Source organism: Python bivittatus, unplaced genomic scaffold (assembly GCF_059951505.1).
Source record: "Python bivittatus isolate LINGU-HERP-01145 unplaced genomic scaffold, Pbiv_v1 ctg000470_np1212, whole genome shotgun sequence".
NCBI lineage: Eukaryota > Metazoa > Chordata > Lepidosauria > Squamata > Pythonidae > Python > Python bivittatus.
The window spans coordinates 883,251-904,879 of NW_028277065.1; the positions used below are offsets into that span (position 1 = coordinate 883,251).

Genomic DNA, 21,629 nt, shown 5'->3' on the forward strand with positions numbered 1-21,629 from the left:
GGCTAACCCCAACACAAATAAGATGTTTTCATAAAAATTAAAGAAAGGAGTTTAGCAGACATTGGAATTCTGAGTTGGGCTGAATTTAGAAAACTCAAATACATAGTTCTATAGCTATCCCTGTAAAAAATAACAGTCCATTCTATGAATATAAATATTTGTGTGTTATCATACATTGAATTCATTTCAGTAAGTAACAATAGTATACAGTATTATACTTGCCTGAACTGTGCCAGTTAAAGATGAAGAAACTGTTTGGAAAAAAGAAAAAGAGAGAGGGAGGGAGGGAGGGAGAGAGAGAGAGAGAGAGAGAGAGAGATTGAAACCTCATTTATGTCACACTCACACGGCTGAATGCACTTGGATTCAAATCCAACTTCCAGCACCTTTTATCTGACTTGATAAAAAAGACCAGTTTGCTTTAGGCTCATGTTTCTGATGAAATTAGTGTTAGAAAATGCTATTAAAAAAAACAAACTCAAATATCTCTAAGCCTAAGACTATAGAATAATGCTTGACATAAGACTTGACAGTGATTAAATATCTGTAAGAGTCATCACCCTGAACTTTAAGCAAACACAATTACATAATGCTATTGCTCAGAATGTTTTCATATAATCCTCACCAAATCATGAACCAGTACTGTCCATATCACTCCAAAAATTATTGAATAGGAAATATTTTAACAATTCTTTTTTGTTTTTCTTCTAGGGTTGTAATTATTAGGGATGGATAATGACACATCTGAGTTTCTTCTCTTGGAATTTTCAAATATTTGGGAGCTACAATTTATTCACATAGTTTTACTACTGATGCTGTATTTAATGACGGTAACAGGGAACCTTCTCATCATCACTGCTGTCATTTCTGACCACCACCTTCACACCCCCATGTACTTCTTCCTGATGAATTTAGCCATGCAGGACATTGGTTCAGTTTCAGTCATTATCCCCAAAGCTGTTTTTAATTCTCTGATGAAGATAAGGACTATTTCTCATTCTGGATGTGTTGCCCAAGTCCTCTTGTTCTTCTTCTTCCTGAGCTGTGATGTTTCCCTCCTTACTGTCATGGCCTATGATCGGTATGTTGCCATTTGTAATCCTTTGCGATATGAAATGATAATGAACAGGAAGGCCTGCACAAAAATTGTTGGTAATGTATGGACTGCTGGTTTTCTCAATGCTTCATTACACACTATTGTCACTTTCATTACTCCTTTCTGCTCTAATATTATCAACCAGTTCTTCTGTGAAATCCCATATTTACTTAAGATTGCCTGCTCTGGTTTATATGGGACTGAAATTGGAGTTCTAGTCTTCAGTGCTATATTAGGATTTGGTTGTTTCGCCTTTGTCCTTGTGACTTATGTGCATGTCTTCTCTGCTGTACTGCGAATTCCTTCTGTTCAAGGAAGGAAAAAGGCCTTCTCCACTTGCCTACCACACCTCATTGTCTTCTCCCTATTTGTGGTTACTTCTTATTTTGCTTACCTAAAGCCTAGAGCTGACAGTCCATCACATCTTGACTTCATAATAACAATAATGTATTCCATTATTCCCTCTATGTTGAATCCATTAATCTATAGCATGAGAAACAAAGACATCAAAGTTGCTCTTTCAAGACTTTTTGGTCAGAAGTTATTGGTTTTCTTTTCAAGGAGAATGAACTGTGCATCTACCAATTTTTGAATTTCAACAGGAAATTAAGAAAGCAGACATAGGGTATAGTAAATACTTATGAAACCCTCTCCCACTTTCCAATACATTAGCTTAAGTTGGAAAGTTTATTTTATTCATTTATGAGATTGGAATCATCTCAGTTAAGACTGAATATTGTTATGGTCCACTGAGACAGCCCTGACTCATAGTGAGAATGGGGAAAAGTCTGTGCAATTTTCTTCACAACTGTACTGTGCCTGACCCATTTTTTTTTCTTTTCCCCCCTTCTTAAAGAACAGAGATATTGTCTAAATGACCTATCTCTTCCTGGGCTGATTTTCTCTGCACTGCAGCGTATCCCTAAAAAGTACTTACCACAAGTTAACAAGCTCAGTTCTGCTTCCTTAAGGAGTCTGTTTGAACCCAACCAGCTTAATTATGACTGGCATAGAATAACTGAAATGAAATGTAGCGTTTACCATCTCTAATTCCTCTGTATACTATGTGAAGTTGAAAACTGCCAGAGTCACCAGGATGAGTTAGAAAGAATATCATTAATAAGAGCGATATAAAAATAGAGTAGCTTCATTTCCCAATCGTTATGGATAAGGGGGAGTATATAGTCTATACTTTTCGGTAATTGTGTAATCAATTCTGAAATTGTGTAACCAATTCCATAATTCTTCAATCAAGGTGTACTATTCATAATAGCACGTAGTATATCAGTTAGTCCACACACGTATGTATAGAAGAATGTATAGCATTTGATTTTAATTAATTAATTTTACTTTGCTTTATCTATGGAGTGTGCTTTCCAATAAATTTGAACAATACATTACAATACAAAAAATAAACAGTCCTGTTCCTAAATAACCTAACTGTCCCACTATTTTCACCCCATTATTTCACAATAAGAAGTGACTAGTGGCATTTTGATGTTTCCCCATTGTAATATATAGGTATTTATTTAATCAAATCTTACATTTAAATTAATGTATGCCTTCTCTGAATCTCATATAAAAGCAAACAAGAACTAATAATCAAAGAGAGAAGTAAAAAATGAAAGAGTTAGAAATAAAGAGAGAATACAAAAGTGATGAAAAGTAAAGAAAAGGGAAGAAGGGAAAAATTACAAAAAGAATGACTTCTGACTTCTTATACAGAAGATATAGATAAATCATATAGTGACCTCTTACTCTAAAACTGCATCTTAACAACATAAATGGATTGAAATTCGTATCATATTATAATGTAAGAGAACTTTTATAAAACGATGTACTGCTGGTATATGACACTAGAGAAACTATCAGAGATGTAGAAAGGTACTTCAAATCAATGTTGAAAATGTGGAAAGCATGAAGGGACATTTTACAGTGCATGGTGGAATTGTGAAAAAACTTAAAAAAATACATACAAAAAGATACATGGATAAAAAACAAAAAATAAAAAATAAAAAAATAAAGACTAATATCGAGAAAAAAACAGACCTATTTTTTATTGGGACTTAAGGACAGTCAGTTAAGGGGGAAAAAAAACTAATGTAAGATTGATTTTATATATAGTTACTGCTGCAAGACTGCTACAGTATAGGCACAATGATGGAGAAATTCTGAAATTCCCCAAATGGAGGAAAGGGTTGTGCAGCTATCAGAATTGACACAAATGGCAAAACTGACCTGTTTGGTCAGTGATAAAATAAGTACTTTTCTAAAAGACTGGAGACCTTTTATGGGTTTTTTGCTGAAAACAGAGAAAAGTGAAGTGATGATTTATGGATTTGAAGATTGAAAAAGAGTTAAATGAGGGGCTGAAGGGATTTTTGTAATACTAAGAAGGGAGATTAGAAAAAGGATTTGTTATTTTATGTTATAAAGAAGGTGTGAAGTCATTTATTTTTCTGTTTCTTTGGTTAATTTTATTTTTCCTATTTTTACTTCTCGCTTGTCACACCTTTTTTCTCTTTTTCTTTTATTCTTTCTTTTACCTTTTCTTTTAGATTTCTCTGTACTGTTTGAATATGTATATACAGATGAATGAATGAATGAATATTCATATATATATATATATATATATATATATATATATTCATTCATTCATTCATTCATTCATTCATTCATTCATTCATTCATTCATATATATTTCAGAGTCCTGAGAGGATGCATTGCACTACCCAGGGCTCTGTATTTTTCCAAAGATGGTCACAGGTTATATAGAGATTGGGTTCCAATGATCTCTACTGTTAAGCACCTGATTCAGCCTAGGATGAATTTTCACCTTTAAGGAAGGCTTCTTGCTTTCTTTTCTCAAACCACTCTTTCAAGGCATTTGTAGTTGCTCAGGAAAACTTGTATCAATAAATAACAAAGCACTTGCGCTAAAGGGTAGAAGCAGGTCCATCCTAGAGGACTGATAAAGTTCCATCAATGGTGGAATTTCAGCACTCCAAATTCTCTGTTGTGGGTGCGATGAAAGATCTCTTTTCCTTCTAATGATCAGAGAAACGTTTTCCCCCAGTTTAATAATAAATGGAACTCAATTCCTGTTGAGTTCATAAACATGGTGGTTTGGTTTTATTGTTAAAAATATGGAAATATTTTTATGTTATTTATACATCTTATATAGCTGCCTATCTTTCATATGAATTCTGGATAGCTAACAAGAATCAACAGAAAACAATATAGCAAACCCTTTAGAAATCAAGCGGAAAGCAGAATTAAAATAATGATACTACAGCACCTGAGGCATTGCGCCTGAGGCACACAAATCTAAAGAGGGAAGGAAGGAAGGAAGGAAGGAAGGAAGGAAGGAAGGAAGGAAGGAAGGAAGGAAGGAAGGAAGGAAGGAAGGAAGGAAGGAAGGAAAACAACAGAATCAGAAATGTAAGTACAGCTTTCAGTGATGAACCAAAAGATGCAATAGAACTTCTGATGATGATTTTCTATTACTGATTTTTAACTGACTTTGGGAATCACTCATTTGTAAGGAGGGAGCATACCCTTCAAAATCCATAAGAAGTTCAAGCCCATTGGTCCAAAAGCTCTGCATGAGGCTGTCAGGTTCAGCCTGCACCGCACGCCTAGGAACGTGCCCAGCCGCGCTTTAGTCAATTTCACCGCTCGAGCGCTAGCGCAGAAAGAGGAAATGCGAAACCGCAAGCTAATGAATGGGCCCCCTGGCGCCACTTCACTAATCTGGAGCGGATGCATTGTGTTAACGCCAGAGGGCTGCGGGCGCTATGGACAAAGGAGAGAGGCGCGGAATTGAGGAATTGAGGAAGAGATCAGTTCGTGAGGGGATGCTCCCAGCTGTGCGCGGAACAGAAGCCCCAACGAAGGCAACAATCAAAGAAACAAGAGAACTGGGCTGAACCTGCCATTCCAGTAGAAGCGGGGGATTACAGGGGGCAATCTGCAATCTAATTTGTAATATGTAACCTAGCAACGGGGCCCGCGAGGGGATTGAGACAACTATAAAGGAGTAATGTAAATGTACCAAGCCAGTCCTGGCTTTGCTTGTGACTGCTACGTTACCCATGAGTAAACCTCTTTTGTGAACCACACATGTCACGGGAGTTTCTCTGTCGAACGGGGCAAACCTTACAGAGGCAACTTGGCTACAGGAATGGGAGAAAAAATATTTTAGCCCCCTTCAGTATTCTTATATCCTTCAATCTACACTCATTCTCACTCTCACGTTCATCTCTTTAACTGGGATGTGAATAAACATGGCAGCACAATTCTCATTATTCTGGTAGGAAATAGGACTAAATTGTAGTCTGAAAGAAGGCTTAAGAACAACTTGACTTAGCCTTACAAAATCAACATCATCGTCATCCCTTAAATAGTCATAATGCTGATGTTGCTGCTAAATGTTCATTACCAACTTGTGCCACATTCAATCCCTGAAAAAGTGTTGAATGCACCTCCTACTTGGCAAAAGTTTACAAATCCCTGATTTATAGGATCACCCAGCAAATTGAAATATATATATATATATATATATATATATATATATATGAATATATATATTTCAACTTGCTGGGTGATCCATATACACATGCACGCACGCACGTGCACACGCACGCACATGCACATGCATGCATGCACAGACACACACACAGTGTGTGTGTGTGTGTGTGTATGCATGCATGAATGCATGAATGCATGCATGCATGTATGCATGAATGCATGGGATGTACCATCAACAGATAGCTGAGGTGGCTGACATTGGGAAATCCTACCAGTGGCTGGAAAGGGCTGGACTAAAAGGCAGCACTGAGGCACTGATCATAGCAGCACAAGAACAGGCACTAAGCACTTGATCCATAGAAGCATGGGTATACCACTCTAGACAGGACCCAAGGTGCAGACTGTGCAGAGAGGCCTCAGAGACAGTCCAACACATAGTGGCAGGGTGTAAGATGCAGGCAGGAACAGCATATACTGAATGGCACAACCAAGTAGCTGGCATTTTGTACAGGAACATCTGTACGGTATATGGGCTAGTCCCCACCAAGTCCAGATGAGAGATTCCACAGGTCATGGAAAATAACAAGGCTAAGTTCCTGTGGGACTTCCACATCAAGACAGACAGACAGATACCAGCCAATCAACCAGACATCGTGGTAGTAGACAAAGACCAGAAGACAGCGGTAGTGCTAGATGTATCAGTGCCAAGTGACAGCAACATCAGGAAGAATGAGCATGAGAAGCTAGAGAAGTACCAGGGCCTGAAGGAGGAAATAGAGAGGATGTGGAAAGTAAAGGCCAAAGTGGTCCCGGTGGTTGTAGGAGCACTTGGGGCTGTGGCTCCTAAGCTGGGAGAATGGCTCCAACAGATCCCAGAAACAACATCAGCCTCTCTGTCCAGAACAGTGCAGTGCTAGGAACAGCTAAGATACTGTGCAGAACTCTCAAACTCCCAGGCCTCTGGTAGAGGACCTGAGATTGAGGAAGACACATACCACCCATAGGGGTGAGAGGGGAATTTATATATATATTTGTAGGGGTATTCCTTACAGGAATAGTTGTAGATTATGTATGGATAATCAGGAATAGTTGTAGATTGTATATGGGCAATTACTATGGAGTATAGCTGTCCTCTGTCATTTTTAAAATATACTTGTCCTTTGTCCACTTTAGGGTTTTATTTGCTGATGAGTATATTATTCTGCACAAGTACCAACAGCATCCTCCTGAGTTTTAAATAATAATAATGACATTGAACATTCCAGTACTATATAAAATAGGACAACATGCATTGAAACATGGCATTTTAAAATTTATAATAAAAAACAAAACAGAGAAATTTGACATCTCCATTATGTTAAAACCACAGCCAAATTTAGTGCCCAACAATATACTCTCTCCCATTATTGAGTCTCCAAATCAGAAGATCAGTCTTTTTCTCTATAGAACTCTTCCAGTAAAATAATATGGTCCTACGGGGTTCAGAAAAACCTCCAATCCACAATGGCTGTTCTGTGCTGCCAATGGAGACTGACTTGTAAATAACTTTGGGGAAAATCACAAGAAGAATTAAATAAAAAGTCCCTAATGGATGCAGAGGATAAAATCTCACTGACAGAGGCACAAACACAATGGAAATAATAAAGAAATTTGCATGAATAAAGATGGTGAGTAATTTTATATTGAATAAGTTATTTCTTCTTTTCATCTTTTCATTTTTGATCCTAGGCTTTCCTTCCCTTTTCCAGCAATTACAGTTCCAGTTAAAACAAACAGATCATAATGTCAGCCATTATTCATTTAATCATTATTGTTCAGGCAGTGTTTTTAGGAAGAGATGAAAACAAGCAGCACTAAAAGTTAGTAACACATGAATATGATCTACCACCAAACATAAATATTACTCTCCACAGAGGTAATTTCCAGTTACTGAAGAAGAGATTGCTGATTTATTTAGGTAAAAAATTGCACTAACTTGGTAAATGTAATTCTCTGAAGTTAAAGGCTGAGGTTAATCTCTGTCAATTTACAGATTTGCCATATCTTCTTTTAAACTACTTACAGGACATTTTCCAATCATTTCTTTAAATATACGCTCATTTTCAATTTTAATATATAGTTAAATGTTCATTTTGGAGATTGTCTTGAAATGCAAATTCATTTAAACTCAAAGTCTTATTAACTTCCAATTTGATTTATTAATGAAATTTAAGTTGTTAAACAGAAGTTATCATTCCAAATCCTTTTGCTCATGCATACCTTAGTAATCTGTAGTGGATCAAAATTCTGACCATATTTGGATGATTCAATCTGATTCAGTTAATCAACTCTGTAAGTAATTCTATGAATTGAATGATATTAGGTATTATTCATTTCGGTCAATCAAATGCTTTTAATTTCAAAAGTAGGTTAAATAAACTCCAATTTGGAGAATGAGAAGTGCAGGACACCAAAAGATTTATTTGAGGAATGCCAAAATGTAAAGTCTTAAGTCGATTCAGAGCCATTGATGGGAAAAAAAAAGTATGTGGCTTTTTTAAAATTTATTTTTAAAAAGAGGCAAATAAAATTTTCTCTATGTACACTGTAACCTGCTGGAAATTCCTATCATTTCTTTAAATATACACTCATTTTCAATTTTAACATATATTTAGAACATAGGGCTATGCCAATATTCAATAAGAACTCTTTGAAAACATTTTCATTCATTTTCTAAACCAAGGTTGATCATTCAGATAGAGTGATTGATTCAAATTAAGTTGTCAAATAGAATTGAAGGCTCTGATTTGAAGCCATTCTTTATAGTTCTAATTTTGTGGATCATAATGTAGAGATGAGAAGGCCATTCAAAGGATTCTTTTAAAGAAATGCCATAATTTAAATCCTACATTTAACTGAGGAACTTTAAAATGCTGGCTTAAAACTAATGAAACAAAAACAATTACCTCCATCTACACTTACCAGAATAATTGAATATGACTATTTCCAACATGAATAAGATGTTTCTATAATTATTAAATTAAAGAAAGGAGCTTAGCAGAGATGGTAATTTCAAGTTGGGCTAAATTTTTAAAATTAAAATACATCGCTCTAGAGCTATTCCCATAAGCAACCAAACAACCAGAATAGATCATAGCACATTATTATACCAGCTTCAACTGTGCCAGTTTAAGATGAAGAAATTGTTTGAAAAAGAGAGAAAGAGAGAGGGATGGAGAAATATTAATTATATCACATTGACATGGTTGAATATATATATATATATATATATCCCTCACAGCCCATAATCCTATTCATCAAAGCAATCAGTACAGCTACTGCACTAGCTCCAAAACCCTCTCATGCCCCATGCCCATTGGCAAAACCACGTCTTCAGGGTCCTGTGAACCACCAGCAGAGTTGGTGCCAATATGATCTCCAGGGGGGATGAAGTTCCACAGGGCAGGGGCCATAGCAGCATACCATATCATTTCCTCCCTCACATCTCAGTATGATGTTTGAGAACATCAGCTGATTCTTGCAAGCATTTTGCATATTTGTTTTAGTATTACCAAAGGTAATTAACACTGCAGTCCTACAGTATATTGTCTGAAGAGTAAGAAATGCTGAACTCAATGGAATGTGTCATCTGAGGGACACAAGAAGTTCCAAGCACCATTTTTACACCTGCTAATCGAAGACAGGAAGCATGAAAGTGGTTCTATAAGTCTTTTTCTAACTTCATTGAAATGGTGCCAATGACTTTTCTTGATCAGCTGCCCATTGCAGCTCCCACCTATCTAAAATATGTAATATACATTATGAACTTCTTTTTTAGAATCATGAAAGAAATATAACTGAAAAGGATTAATAAATCTCAAAGGATTGCTCATATCATAGTAGACTCAGAATGGTGCCTCATATCACCATCTAAGAGCATCTGTGTAATATTCTGTGTAAGCATCTATTAAATAATGATACTGTGTATGTCACAACAACATCTTCTTGTGTTTTAAATAACTGTAATAATACTTAACCACCCACCTCCAACATAAGGTTTGTAGAATCAGAACATCAGCATTTTTCCCTTGCAGAATTCTTCACTAATACAGACCCTTGGGCATTCTCCCATAGAGCATAGAAAACCTCCAACCCACCAAAGCTTTATTATACTGCCAGTGGAGATCAACTCTTATTATATTGCAGGAAAAGACTAGAGAAATTGCAAAGATCTCATTCATGGCTGCACAGCATTCAATCTAAGCAATGGCTGCACAGAAAAAAATTAAGAAAAAAATATAAAGAAATCAGCATGAACAAAGATGGTGAGTTATTCCCTTTTACCTTGAACTATAGTTATTTCTACCCTTTTCTCTGCACATATCCAGCCTAGGCTTTCCTACCTTTTCTCCTGTAATGATAATTCTAGTTCAAATAGCTTAGAAATATTAAGGCCTTTTATAATCATTATTTTTCAGGCAGTTTTATTCTGGATATAAAATGAAAATAAGATAAGTAGAACTTCATCAGACATTATTATAGTCTAAAAATAAAATGTTAAGCATTACCTTTACCCACACCGTATATCTAATTAGCATAGCAGACATGATCTATTAATTTAAAGACTGAGCTTAAGGTCTATTGATTAGAAGATGCAGCATGTTTTCATTCAACCTAGTTTCAGATCAGTTGATGTGAACCAATTCAGATGTTTTGATCTTATTTAATTTGAATCAAATTGGTTCAACAACTAATGCAGATGATGGTCTGAATCAGATCAGGACTTATTCATATGGGTCTCTGTTTTTGTTTTTGTTTTTAACATTCATAAGCAGCTGAAGTAGGTTCTGATGCAAAGCAGGTCTTCAGAATTTTCTTTCTATATTTCAAATGGTACCACTAAGAAATAGTCGTCATTTGGAGGGTTTCCTAATTCTTGTTTGGAGACTTCCACAATGTTAAAGAGCATCTTTTAATGGTGCTGTTTTTTTTTCCCGGGGGGGGACAATACATCCTAAAACATGAGCTCCATCAGCACTTGCCAAATGCATTTTATGTGGCTAATCCCAAAAAGAAAAGATAAAGGATGCTTCTAGAGCTATTAGAGATCACACCGTGACATAAACCTAGAGGGTGTAAATATCTCATGATGGCTGAATTCCAATATCTTCAAACCATAGCAACTTTAAACATAATCATCCTCTAGAGAAATGAATTTCCCAATTTCTCTTTTTCTGCTTATCGTTCTTTAACCTCTACAATTCTTTTTGCTGTTTTTTGAAGAAAAGCATTGCATTATATTACACTGAAACTTTTTGACAAACAACTGAAATGGAGAGGCCAATAAAATTAATGAAGATGGAGAATTCGCCAGAAATGATGCAGAGAAAGGGATTGCTGAGAGCTTTCATAGTGCAACATTGATATTGTGGAATACACAGCTAACTGTCTTGATAAAAAGATCAGTCTGTTTCACTTTTCTTTCCCAACAGATTTAATGAAAGTTTACTGAACATTGAACAGATGCTATTCATATCTTTCCAAACTCACAGAATAGAAAATATTTAGCTGTCCTATTTTTGCTTCATGATTAAAAATGGATAATAATACATCTGAGTTTCTTCTCTGGGAATTCTCAAAGATTTGGGAACTACAGATTATGTACGTAACTTTATTACTGACACTGTATTTAATGACAGTAACAGGGAACCTTCTCATCATCATTGCTGTTGTTTTTGATCACCACCTGCACATTCCCATGTACTTCTTTGTGATGAACTTAGCAATGCAGGACATTGGCTCAGTTTCAGTTATTATCCCCAAAGCTGTTTTTAACTGCCTTATGAAAATAAGGCATATTTCTTATTCAGGGTGTGTTGCTCAAGTCCTCTTGTCTGTTTTCTTCCTGACCTCTGATGTTGCCCTCCTGACTGTCATGGCCTATGATCGGTTTGTTGCCATTTGCAATCCTTTGCAATATGAAATGATAATGAACAGGAAAGCCTGCACCAGAATGGTTGACAGTGTGTGGATTGCTAGTTTTCTTGATGCTGCATTACAAACTATTGGAACATTTACAACTCCTTTTTGCTCTAATATTGTCAATCAGTTCTACTGTGAAATCCCACATTTACTTAAGATTGCTTGCTCTGGTTCATATCTAACTGAAACTGGAGTTCTAATGTTCAGTATTACATTAGGATGTGGATGTTTCATCTTCATTGTTATTACGTATGTGAAGATCTTCTCTGCTGTTCTGAGAATTCCTTCTGTTCAAGGAAGAAAAAAGGCTTTCTCCACTTGCCTACCTCACCTCATTGTTTTCTCTGTATTTTTGTTTACTGGTTGCTTTGCCTATCTGAGGCCCATATCTGACAAACTATCACATCTTGATTTTATAATTACAATACTCTATTCCATAATTCCAGCCATGCTGAATCCATTAATCTACAGCATGAGAAACAAAGACCTTAAAGCTGCTCTTTCAAAACTTCTGCGGTCATTTCTTTTTGAGAAAACAGTGAACCATGTATCTACCTTTTTATCTATGTTAAAGGGAAAGAAAAAAAAGTGAGATAGAAATCACACTTCACATTTTACACACTTATTTTCTTAAGATAAAACAATTATAATTATGCAGATGATGATGTGAAATTTGAGTAATTTCCATGAAAAGATTTTAAACTAAAATATAGGGTTTTTTTGTGGAGTCCTTGGGGTTCTCTGAGCTTGGTTCTTTTCTTCCAAACATTTCATTACCAGGCTAGGTAACATATTCAGTGCTAAAATGGGATGGCATTTGCTCTCTATTTATATACCGTGGCATGCCTTGCCAGTGCTGGTGGGGGTTTTGTTTTGCTCCTCTTGTAGTTCCTTGATTAGTATATGTTTACTGCTTGATTGTGTGACTGGTGGTAACCTTTGCTTATCTGGTTGATGATTGCTGGTGAGGTGATCTTCTGGTCTTTTGTCTCTTTTGAATAGTATGTAGGTGCTGTTTATCTCTATGTGTCTGTTAATTGCTGCCTTGTCTGAATACCAAGCTTCCAAGAATTCTCTTGGAATCCAAATCCAAAAATGCAAGAGACTCTTATCTTGGGGTGCGGGAGGATGGTGTTCCAGAGGGCAGGTACCACAGCAGAAAAGACTCTCCTCCTGGGTCTCACTAGACAACATTTCCTGGCTGACAGGATATACATGTCCCACCTGGTATCCTTTGGACCAACTATGGGGGTTGGGATGGGTGGCATTGCATTATGTTGGTTTTCCTCCTTGCTCCAGGGCCAGTTCAAGTTGTGGCTGATCAGAAGTAAGAAGCCCCACCCTCAGCCTCTGCTTTGTGGGGACTGCCCTTGAAAAGAATCTGGAAAGTTCAGCTGGTGCAAAATGCAATGGCATAAGCAGCTCTGCCTGCTTCTCCATCAGTGCACATTATACCTCTGCTCTGCAAGCTACTGTACATTGGTTGCCAGTTTGCGTCCAGGTTCTATTCAAGGTGTTGTTTATAATTTATAAAGCCCTAATTGTATGCAGCTGGGCTATTTAAGGGACCACTTGTCCCCAGTTACATCTACCTTTCCCATCATGTCCAGTAAAAGGAGCAAGTAACAGGTCCCATCTATGAAGGAGCGACATCTGACAGGATCTAGGAGGAGAGGGTTTTCTGATGCAGTATCCATCCTCCAGAAATTAGACTGGCCCACTAAATACTGATCACCCCCCCCTCCAGAAATTAGAGTGGCCTCCACTCAGTCTGTCTTCCAGAAGGCTATCAATACTTTGTCAACATTCCTGGGGATCCAGTTATGGTCTGAAGCCTGCATGTTGGCTGTATTGATGGACTCATGACTTGCACTTGCCTGCTTATTACGTCTTCTGGTTTTAATTTCTGGTTTTATTTGGGTTTTAATCTGGTTTTAAAGGGGCTGTTGTTTTTATTGATTTTTGTATTGGTTTGGTTGTTTAATTATGTGAACCAACCAGGATCACAAATATGAGATGGGTGGATATACATATCAAAGAAAGAAGGAAAGACAGTCTCATTGGCTACAGGAAACTGTACAATATATTGTTTAAGTAATAACAGCATTGTCATGAGTTTAAATAATAATAAAATATTTAATCTCACATTAAAGTACTAGAACAATAGAAAAAAAAGACAAAAAGTTATTATAGTTCTACCCCTAGTAAATTTCGTTATACTGTACATTTAGCGGTGCACTCTGGGAAGAAGATCAGCTATAGCTTCCAGAACATTCCCACCTTCTGCCACCAAAATAGCATGAATTTAAGGATTAATCAGCCACAACTCTTCCTAGACAAGGGGGGGGGAAAAGTTCCTAACCTTTGCCCTTTCAACTCAATTATTTCCTTCCTTGATTTCCTCTGCAAACATGGTGCCTCTGAACCTTCCCCCTTACACTTGTTTCCAACCATTTAGACTCCAACCTCTTGCCAGGCAATGTCCTGAGCCTGATCTAAGAATCTCTGTGCTGGATCACACCCTGGACATACCCTGAATGTCAGCCATTTGGAGAAGCTGTCAATGAAAGTCTTCTTTCACTGGGATGAGATTAGACAATCTCCTGGCTTTTTCCATGCAGGTTCATCACCACTGAGAGGGGTATGACAAGAGGAGGTTCCTTTGGAGATGAAGTAGACTCCATGCAGTCTCCCAATGATTCTGCTTGAATTCACTGCAGACTCAATTTTCTGAGAGCAAAAATTCAGAGAGGGAGGACTGATTCTCCATTTTTTTTAAAATGACTAAGAGGATGCACACCAGTTCATGGGAAAATAAAGAAAAGAAATCCATAAAACATATTAACTGTGGAGACCACAGCCAATTTACATACTTAACCATGGGGCATTTTGTGGATTTGGAAAGGGAGTGGAAGGGAAGGGAAGGGAAGGGAAGGGAAGGGAAGGGAAGGGAAGGGAAGGGAAGGGAAGGGAAGGGAAGGGAAGGGGAGGGGAGGGGAGGGGAGGGGAGGGGAGGGGAGGGAAGGGAAGGGAAGGGAAGGGAAGGGAAGGGGAGGGGAGGGGAGGGGAGGGGAGGGGAGGGAAGGGAAGGGAAGGGAAGGGAAGGGAAGGGAAGGGAAGGGAAGGGAAGGGAAGGGAAGGGAAGGGAAGGGAAGGGAAGGGAAGGGAGGAAAGCAAAGACATCCACAGAATCCAGCAGTTTTGTTATAATCAGAAAGCAAGTGTGATGTTTCATGCAAACTCCATCCATTAAAATGCAACTACAACAGAGGTGAAGCTTGTGTTCTCATGCCATCATTTGCTTTCCTCGTATCTCAGTATCATGCTTGAGAACATCAGTTGATTTTTGCAAGAGTTTTGCATGTTTGTTTTAATATTGCTAAAGGAAACCAACATTCTGGTCCTACAGTATATTATCTGAAGAGCAAGAAACACTGAACTCAAAGAAATATGAGATCTGGGTCACGAGAAGCTGTAAGCATTATTTTACATGTGTCATCAGAACACAGGAAACATATGAAATTTGTAACATAAGACTTTTAAAAAACTTCATTGAAAAACCTATATGGTGCCAATGAATTTTCTTGAACAGCTGGCCCATGGCAGCTCCCACCTGTCCAAAATATCTAATATGCATTATGAGCTTCTTTTTCAGAATCATAAAGCAAACATATCTGAAAAAGATTGATAAATCTCAAGGGATTGCTCAGAACAGTGCCTGATACCACCATCTAAGAGCATCCCTCCCATATTCTGTGTAAGCATCTATTAAAAACAGTAAGTCACACCAACATCCTTTTGAGTTAAATAACTGTAATGATACTTAACCGCCCACCTCAAAAATAAAATAGAAACTGTGTGTCGGGAGGGATGGAGGCTTTTCGATTTCCATTATGAGAAAGATGTATGTTGGGGCGATTTTGATGTACCCTCTCTTGTCATAAGGTTTGTAAAATCAGAACATTAGCATTTTTCCCCTGTTGGATTCTTCACTTAAAATAATACAGACCCTTGGGCATTCTCCCATGGACTATAGGAAACCTACGACCTACCAAAGCTTTATTATACTGCCAATGGAGATCAACTCTTATTATATTTAGGGGGAAAGCCTAGCAAGATTGGGTAAGATTCATGGCTGCTCAGCGTGCAATCTTAAAAATGGCTGCACAGAAAAAAAAAAATAAGAAAAATATAAAGAAATCTGCATGAATAAATATCATGAGTTATTCCCTTTTACCTTGAACTATATTTATTTCTCTTCTTTTCCCTGCAAGTACTCAACCTAGGCCTTCCTACATGTTGTCTTCTAATTATAATTTGTTAGGATTTTCTCATGGGAAGAAATGCATCTCGCTATCTTCAAACAATTGGTTAGGCTAGAAAAGCAAGCCATCTGCATTTATTTTCGTTAGTTTGCATGTATACTACTATTTACCGCCACCTATTGGCGTTTGTATGCTACTTACCCAAGGGGAGGTGCATAGTGTCAATAAAGTGTGGGTGAGTATATGCCTCACTGCTCAGTAGGGTGTTAGCCATCATGTAATCAGTTTTTATAGGTTATGTAGTAGTAGCTAATAACTAAGTAGTGTACCTCTTCTCTGAGAGTTTTTGGCCAGAGACTTTGTTAAACTTGTGTAGTGGATAAGTCTTGGAGGCCACATATATGAGAAGAAGTGATATTTTTTATGTTTTGCATGAAACTCGTATTTTATGTAGTTTTTATTTTTCTCAATGAGCAACCAGATATTTTATACTTTCTGGCTGAATTTCTTTGGAGAACAAGATAAGGACATTGCATTCTTTAAATCTCTCTAACGCTGGTGTGTATTTTTGGCATGACCTGTAGTTTTAGCTGCACTATGCATAACAGGTTATGGGCCCAGAGCAAGGTCCCAGAGTGCGGTCCCAGAGTGAGGAGAGATTTATGCCTGGATTCGTTGCCTGTGTAACATCTGGTACAACCTTCTTGATTGAGGTTTGGTTTTTTCTCTGTGTTTTTGTGTGTGTGCCTGCAAAGTGAAGCATGGCGACCACGGCAGTGAGCCTACCCTTTGAGAGGTTAAATTCAAAAAATTACCAGACATGGAGTATAAAAATGAAATCTTTTTTCCTGAAGGAGGGTTTATGGCAGTTTGTACAAAATGCCCCGCCAGGAGCACCTATAGCTGCAGAGCAAGATATGCTGGACTGTGCTTATGGTAACTTGATCCTGGGACTTGAATCTTCAGAATTAGTCCATATTCGTCATTTGGAGACTGCTCACGGATGCTGGGGAGCTTTGCATGTTATTTATGCGAGACAAACCTCAGCTGCTATCGTAAGTTTATCAAAGCAGTTATATAATCTTAAATTGGATCAAGGAGCTAATGTAATTGAGCATTTACATAAGATGAAAACTTTGTTTGCTGAGCTGGAGGATCGTGACATGGCAATACTAGAGAGACAAAAAGCTTGCATAATTCTTTCGATTTTGGATGATTCCTTTGATATGCTGGTTGAAGCAGCGCAGACTTTGACACCTGCAGATCTTACAGTGGATTATCTTACAAATCATCTACAGGAAATTCAGAATGCTCGTGAATTGCAGAGTTCAAAGAAAAGGCTTGATAACGTGAGGCAGCGACCTTCTGCTGGCATAGAGACTGCATGCGTAGTAAGAAAATGTTTTCGCTGTAATTCTACCAAACATCTCATAAAAGACTGTCCTATGAAAAATCAGCCAACTGATAGTTCCAGAAAGTTCGTCTGTCATGGGAAGGGACTGCCTGCCAAACAGCAAGCAAGTACTAGACTGGTATCTGCTTTGATTTCTAACAGAGAAACACGTTCTTCTGATACGTGGTTACTGGACTCTGCTTGCAGTGGAATCATTGTAAATAATGAGCAGTTATTACTGACTAAGTGCAAGCCTAGAATTCAGCAAGTTGCCTTGGCTGATGGTTCTATAGCTAAAGTAACTATGCAAGGTAAAGTCTTCATCCCTTGTTTGGGGGAAGTGGTTTCTGATGTACTCTGTGTTCCTACACTTGATTTTTCCCTTCTCAGCATTCCTGCATTAACTAGAACTGGGTATAATGTTACGTTCCAAGTTTCTGAATGTTATGTTAATCAAGAGGGGGCTGAGTGTGCTAGAGGGGAATTGGTTAATCAATTGTATGAAATGCTTCCTAAACAAGATGTGTTGATTGGAAGTTGTGTTGGTAATGTACCTCTACATAATGATTGTATTCATTATTATCACAGAGTGCTTGGTCATCCTGGATGGAAATGTTTGTCACAAATGTCCAAGGTGTATCCAGAACTGAGATTTAAAATGTGTGCAAAGTTTCTTGATTGTACTGTGTGTAAGCAATCTAAGATCAGGTCTGCCCCTATTTCTAGAAAAAGGAGTAGACTATCCACTACATCTCTTGCACTAGTAGATGCTGATTTAGCTGGACCTTTTCCTCTAAGTGAAGGTGGAGCAAGATTTATGTTCGTTTTAGTAGATGATAAAACACGTTTTACATTTTGTTCTTTGCTTAAACAGAAATCAGAAGTACTCTCTTGTTTCAAAGAGTTTGTTGCCATGGTAGAGAGAAAACATGGGCACAAAATCGGGAGCTTGCAAACAGATGGGGGGGTGAATTTATCAGCAATGAGTTTCAGAACTGGCTGCGTAAGAAAGGGATTTTTCACAGATTAACAAATGTTGGTATGTCTGCAGAAAATGGTATAGCTGAAAGAAAAATTGGTGTGTTGAAAGTCATCAAACAGAGTCTGATGTTAGACGCTCAAGTACCAGCCCATTTTTGGGGTGAAGCAATTCTAACAGCAGTGTTTCTCACTAATAGACTCTGGAATTCAGCTGTAAATGAAATTCCTCATTTTTTGCTATATGGCAAGTATCCTTCTTTAGAGCACTTGCGTATGTTTGGAACTTTTGCTTATGTACAAATTCCTAAGTCTCAAAGAAGGAAGAACCAACCAAAAGCACAACGTTTAAGGTTTGTTGGTTATTCAGCTGAATCTAAAGCCTATCGTTTTTCTTTAGGTCATGGTCAGGTTGTAATCTCTAGAAATGCTAATTTTGAAGAGCCTACTGATTGGAAAAGGCCACATGCAAATTCAGAGGTCATTTTGCATTCAAACACAGAATTAGCTAGAGAACAAACACCACCTTTTGTACCCACATCTCCACAAGTCCTCAAAGAGCCTGCTCAGATGAAAAAAGAAGCAGTTTCACCAAAACAAGTGCAGGGCCAGGAGGGGGAATTAATGGAGTTACCTGAGTTAGAGCAGAAAACAGAAAAAGAACAAAGTGTTATTGAAATTCCTCGTAGGTCGACCCGTACAACAAAGGGAGTTCTGCCTGAGAAATTTGTGATTCAACAAGTGAGAGTGTGTCAAATTACATGTGAACCTCAATGTTTTGAAGAAGTTTTAAGTTTGCCTATAGATGAACAAGAGAAATGGAATAATGCTATGGATAATGAATTTGAGGCATTAGTAAAACAGAATGTTTTTGAAGTTACTGATTTACCTCCATCACAAAAAGCCATAGGTTCCAGATGGGTATTTAGAAAGAAGCTTTTACCTGATGATACTGTTCAGTATAAAGCTAGATTAGTGGCACAAGGGTATTCACAAGAGCAATTTGTGAATTACAATCTCACATATGCACCTACAGTTAGGCCTGAGTCATTACGTGTAATTTTGGCCTTAGCTGCACAAAGAGACATGATTGTTCATCATTTTATGTAGATACAGCTTATTTGAATGCTGATCTTCCTGATACTGTGTACATGAAACAAACACCAGGTTACACATGTGGCAATTCCCAAAAAATCTATAAGTTGCGTAAAGCACTGTATGGATTGAAACAAGCTGGGAGATGTTGGCATCAATGTTTAGATAAAGTTTTGTTGGAAACTGGTTTCAAGAAATCATTAGCTGATCCATGTGTATATACTAGAGGGACTGAGTGAGTACATGCCTCACTGCTCAGTAGGGTGTTAGCTATCATGTAATCAGTTTTTATAGGTTATGTAGTAGTAACTAATAACTAAGTAGTGTACCTCTTCTCTGAGAGTTTTTGGCTAGAGACTTTGTTAAACTTGTGTAGTGGATAAGTCTTGGATGCCACATATATGAGAAAAAGAGATATTTTTAATGTTTTGCATGAAACTCGTATTTTATGTAGTTTTTATTTTTCTCAATAAACAACCAGATATTTTATACTTTCTGGCTGGATTTCTTTGGGGAACAAGATAAGGACATTTCATTCTTTAAATCTCTCTACCGCCTGTGTGTATTTTTGGCATGACCTGTGGTTTTAGCTGCACTCTGCATAACATAATTCTGGTTAAAACATATTAGAAATAGCAAGGGCTTTTATAGTCATTATTTTTCTGTCAGATAATAAGATGAGTAGAACTTCATTAAATTAACTTCCTCAACATTTATACACTTTCTTAAGGTCAAAAGATTGTGATTATTCAGATGATGATGATGTGAAATTTGAGTCATTTCCAGAAGAGATTTAAACTAAACACTTTGTTTTTTTTGTTTGCTTCACATGTAACCCTCAAGACACCAATTGTAAAATGAAATGAAATGAAAGTTGAGCAATGAGAGAAAATGTGTAAAAAAATCTATATATTAATATAAAGCAGAGATGAAATACATTTGAAAATAATGTAAACTAGTGTTTGTTTCTTTAGGATATTAGGAAATGCTTTTGAGAAAAATAAAAATATTTGTGAGGTCTTTAAAAAAATCACCAAAAATCTGAAAGAACGAATAAGAAATGGTGGTGAAATTAATCTTTCATTATCTCTAATCTTCCTGTATATTACTTGACATTAATAATTACCTAAACATTAACAATAAGATGACTGGGACAATTCTATTTTCCATACTGGAAACAATCAACTTAGAAATAATATGCATAGTTAGATTCCTCTAAAAATCTTGCCCTTAATTTCTTAATTTTTTTGAAAATATTTGCAGTGACCAGTACCTTCTTAAATTTTAAAGGTTTCGAACAATGTATCTTCACTTATGGTTTTAAAACAGTTTGCTTTCATAGATAATTCACCTGTCCAAATAATTCTTGTAGATGGTAATAGTTAGACAGGAAGGCATGGGGTACATTCAATTTGTAATTAGTCCAATATTCATGTTCTGACTCCTATATTAATTCCACATCTATTGTTCAATTTGAAAAGATTGCTTGCTTGTTGTGTGAATGTCAATGGGAATAGATTTGAGGGCACTCTGATTCCATCTCAGGGGGGGTGAAAGAGTCCAAGAGTTCAATGACTGAACTATTCAAATACACACCATTCTACTTCCAGAAGGTATCCACAGAATATTTTGTTCCTTGCCTGGTGGCAAATCAGATATATTCCTTTAGAGGTTGAATTGGAAATCCTCAAATAGTTTAGTGAAAAAGGTTTTCAGTTTTGTTTTCCTGTCAAACGAACATTAGTAATAAAGACTTTTAAATCACATAGGAGTGGACATCGTTGCTTAACAATGATCAAGTCTAATGAGATCAGATATAAATTCTTACCTGGTCCTGTCTACATCCTTCTCTTGGCCATTTCACCTTTTGGAACATGTTCCCTTCATGCAGTTCAACATCTAAAAGCAGGCACGTCTCTGAGTGTTCATTTTCCTATTATTTTCCTCCTACTATATTATGGTAGAAGAGAATGGACAGAGACATTTTGGTGTTTCCCCTCTAGAGCTTATATCAACTTTTCCATGCAGATTGCAGCCCCAGTATTTCTGGTGGTTGCCCATCCAAGTACATACCAGGTCCAGCCTGCCTTCCTGCCTGAGGTTCTGGGATCAGCCAAGGCTAGAGAGATGCGGTACCTAGCCAGTCATGTTTGAGAACAGCTCATCTCCTGTAAGAGAGATCTTCAATTGACCTTCAAGCCCCCTTTTTGTGATCCCTGAAATGTCTTATACATCTGAAAATCAGTCTCTAAAACAAATGAGCATTTCTAGAGTAGCTCTAAAATAGACTTAACATGATTATAAACCTAGG

At 37.2% G+C, this 21,629-nt stretch overlaps 2 protein-coding genes across 2 annotated transcripts; both read left to right on the top strand.

Annotated features, from left to right (window-relative positions):
- Positions 1-728: 728 nt before the first annotated feature.
- LOC148215530 (olfactory receptor 14A16-like) lies at positions 729-1,688 on the top strand. Its single transcript, XM_088142925.1, has one exon. It carries the CDS (start codon positions 729-731, stop codon positions 1,686-1,688), a length of 960 nt encoding a protein of 319 aa, XP_087999051.1.
- A 9,513-nt stretch (positions 1,689-11,201) lies between these two features.
- Positions 11,202-12,179, top strand: LOC112542892 (olfactory receptor 14I1-like). Its single transcript, XM_088142926.1, has one exon. It carries the CDS (start codon positions 11,202-11,204, stop codon positions 12,177-12,179), a length of 978 nt encoding a protein of 325 aa, XP_087999052.1.
- Positions 12,180-21,629: the final 9,450 nt, after the last annotated feature.

Excerpts from the sequence above, each read along its gene's own strand:
- LOC148215530 (XM_088142925.1), top strand. The coding sequence starts at position 729 with ATGGATAATGACACATCTGAGTTTCTTCTCTTGGAATTTTCAAATATT.
- LOC112542892 (XM_088142926.1), top strand. The coding sequence starts at position 11,202 with ATGGATAATAATACATCTGAGTTTCTTCTCTGGGAATTCTCAAAGATT.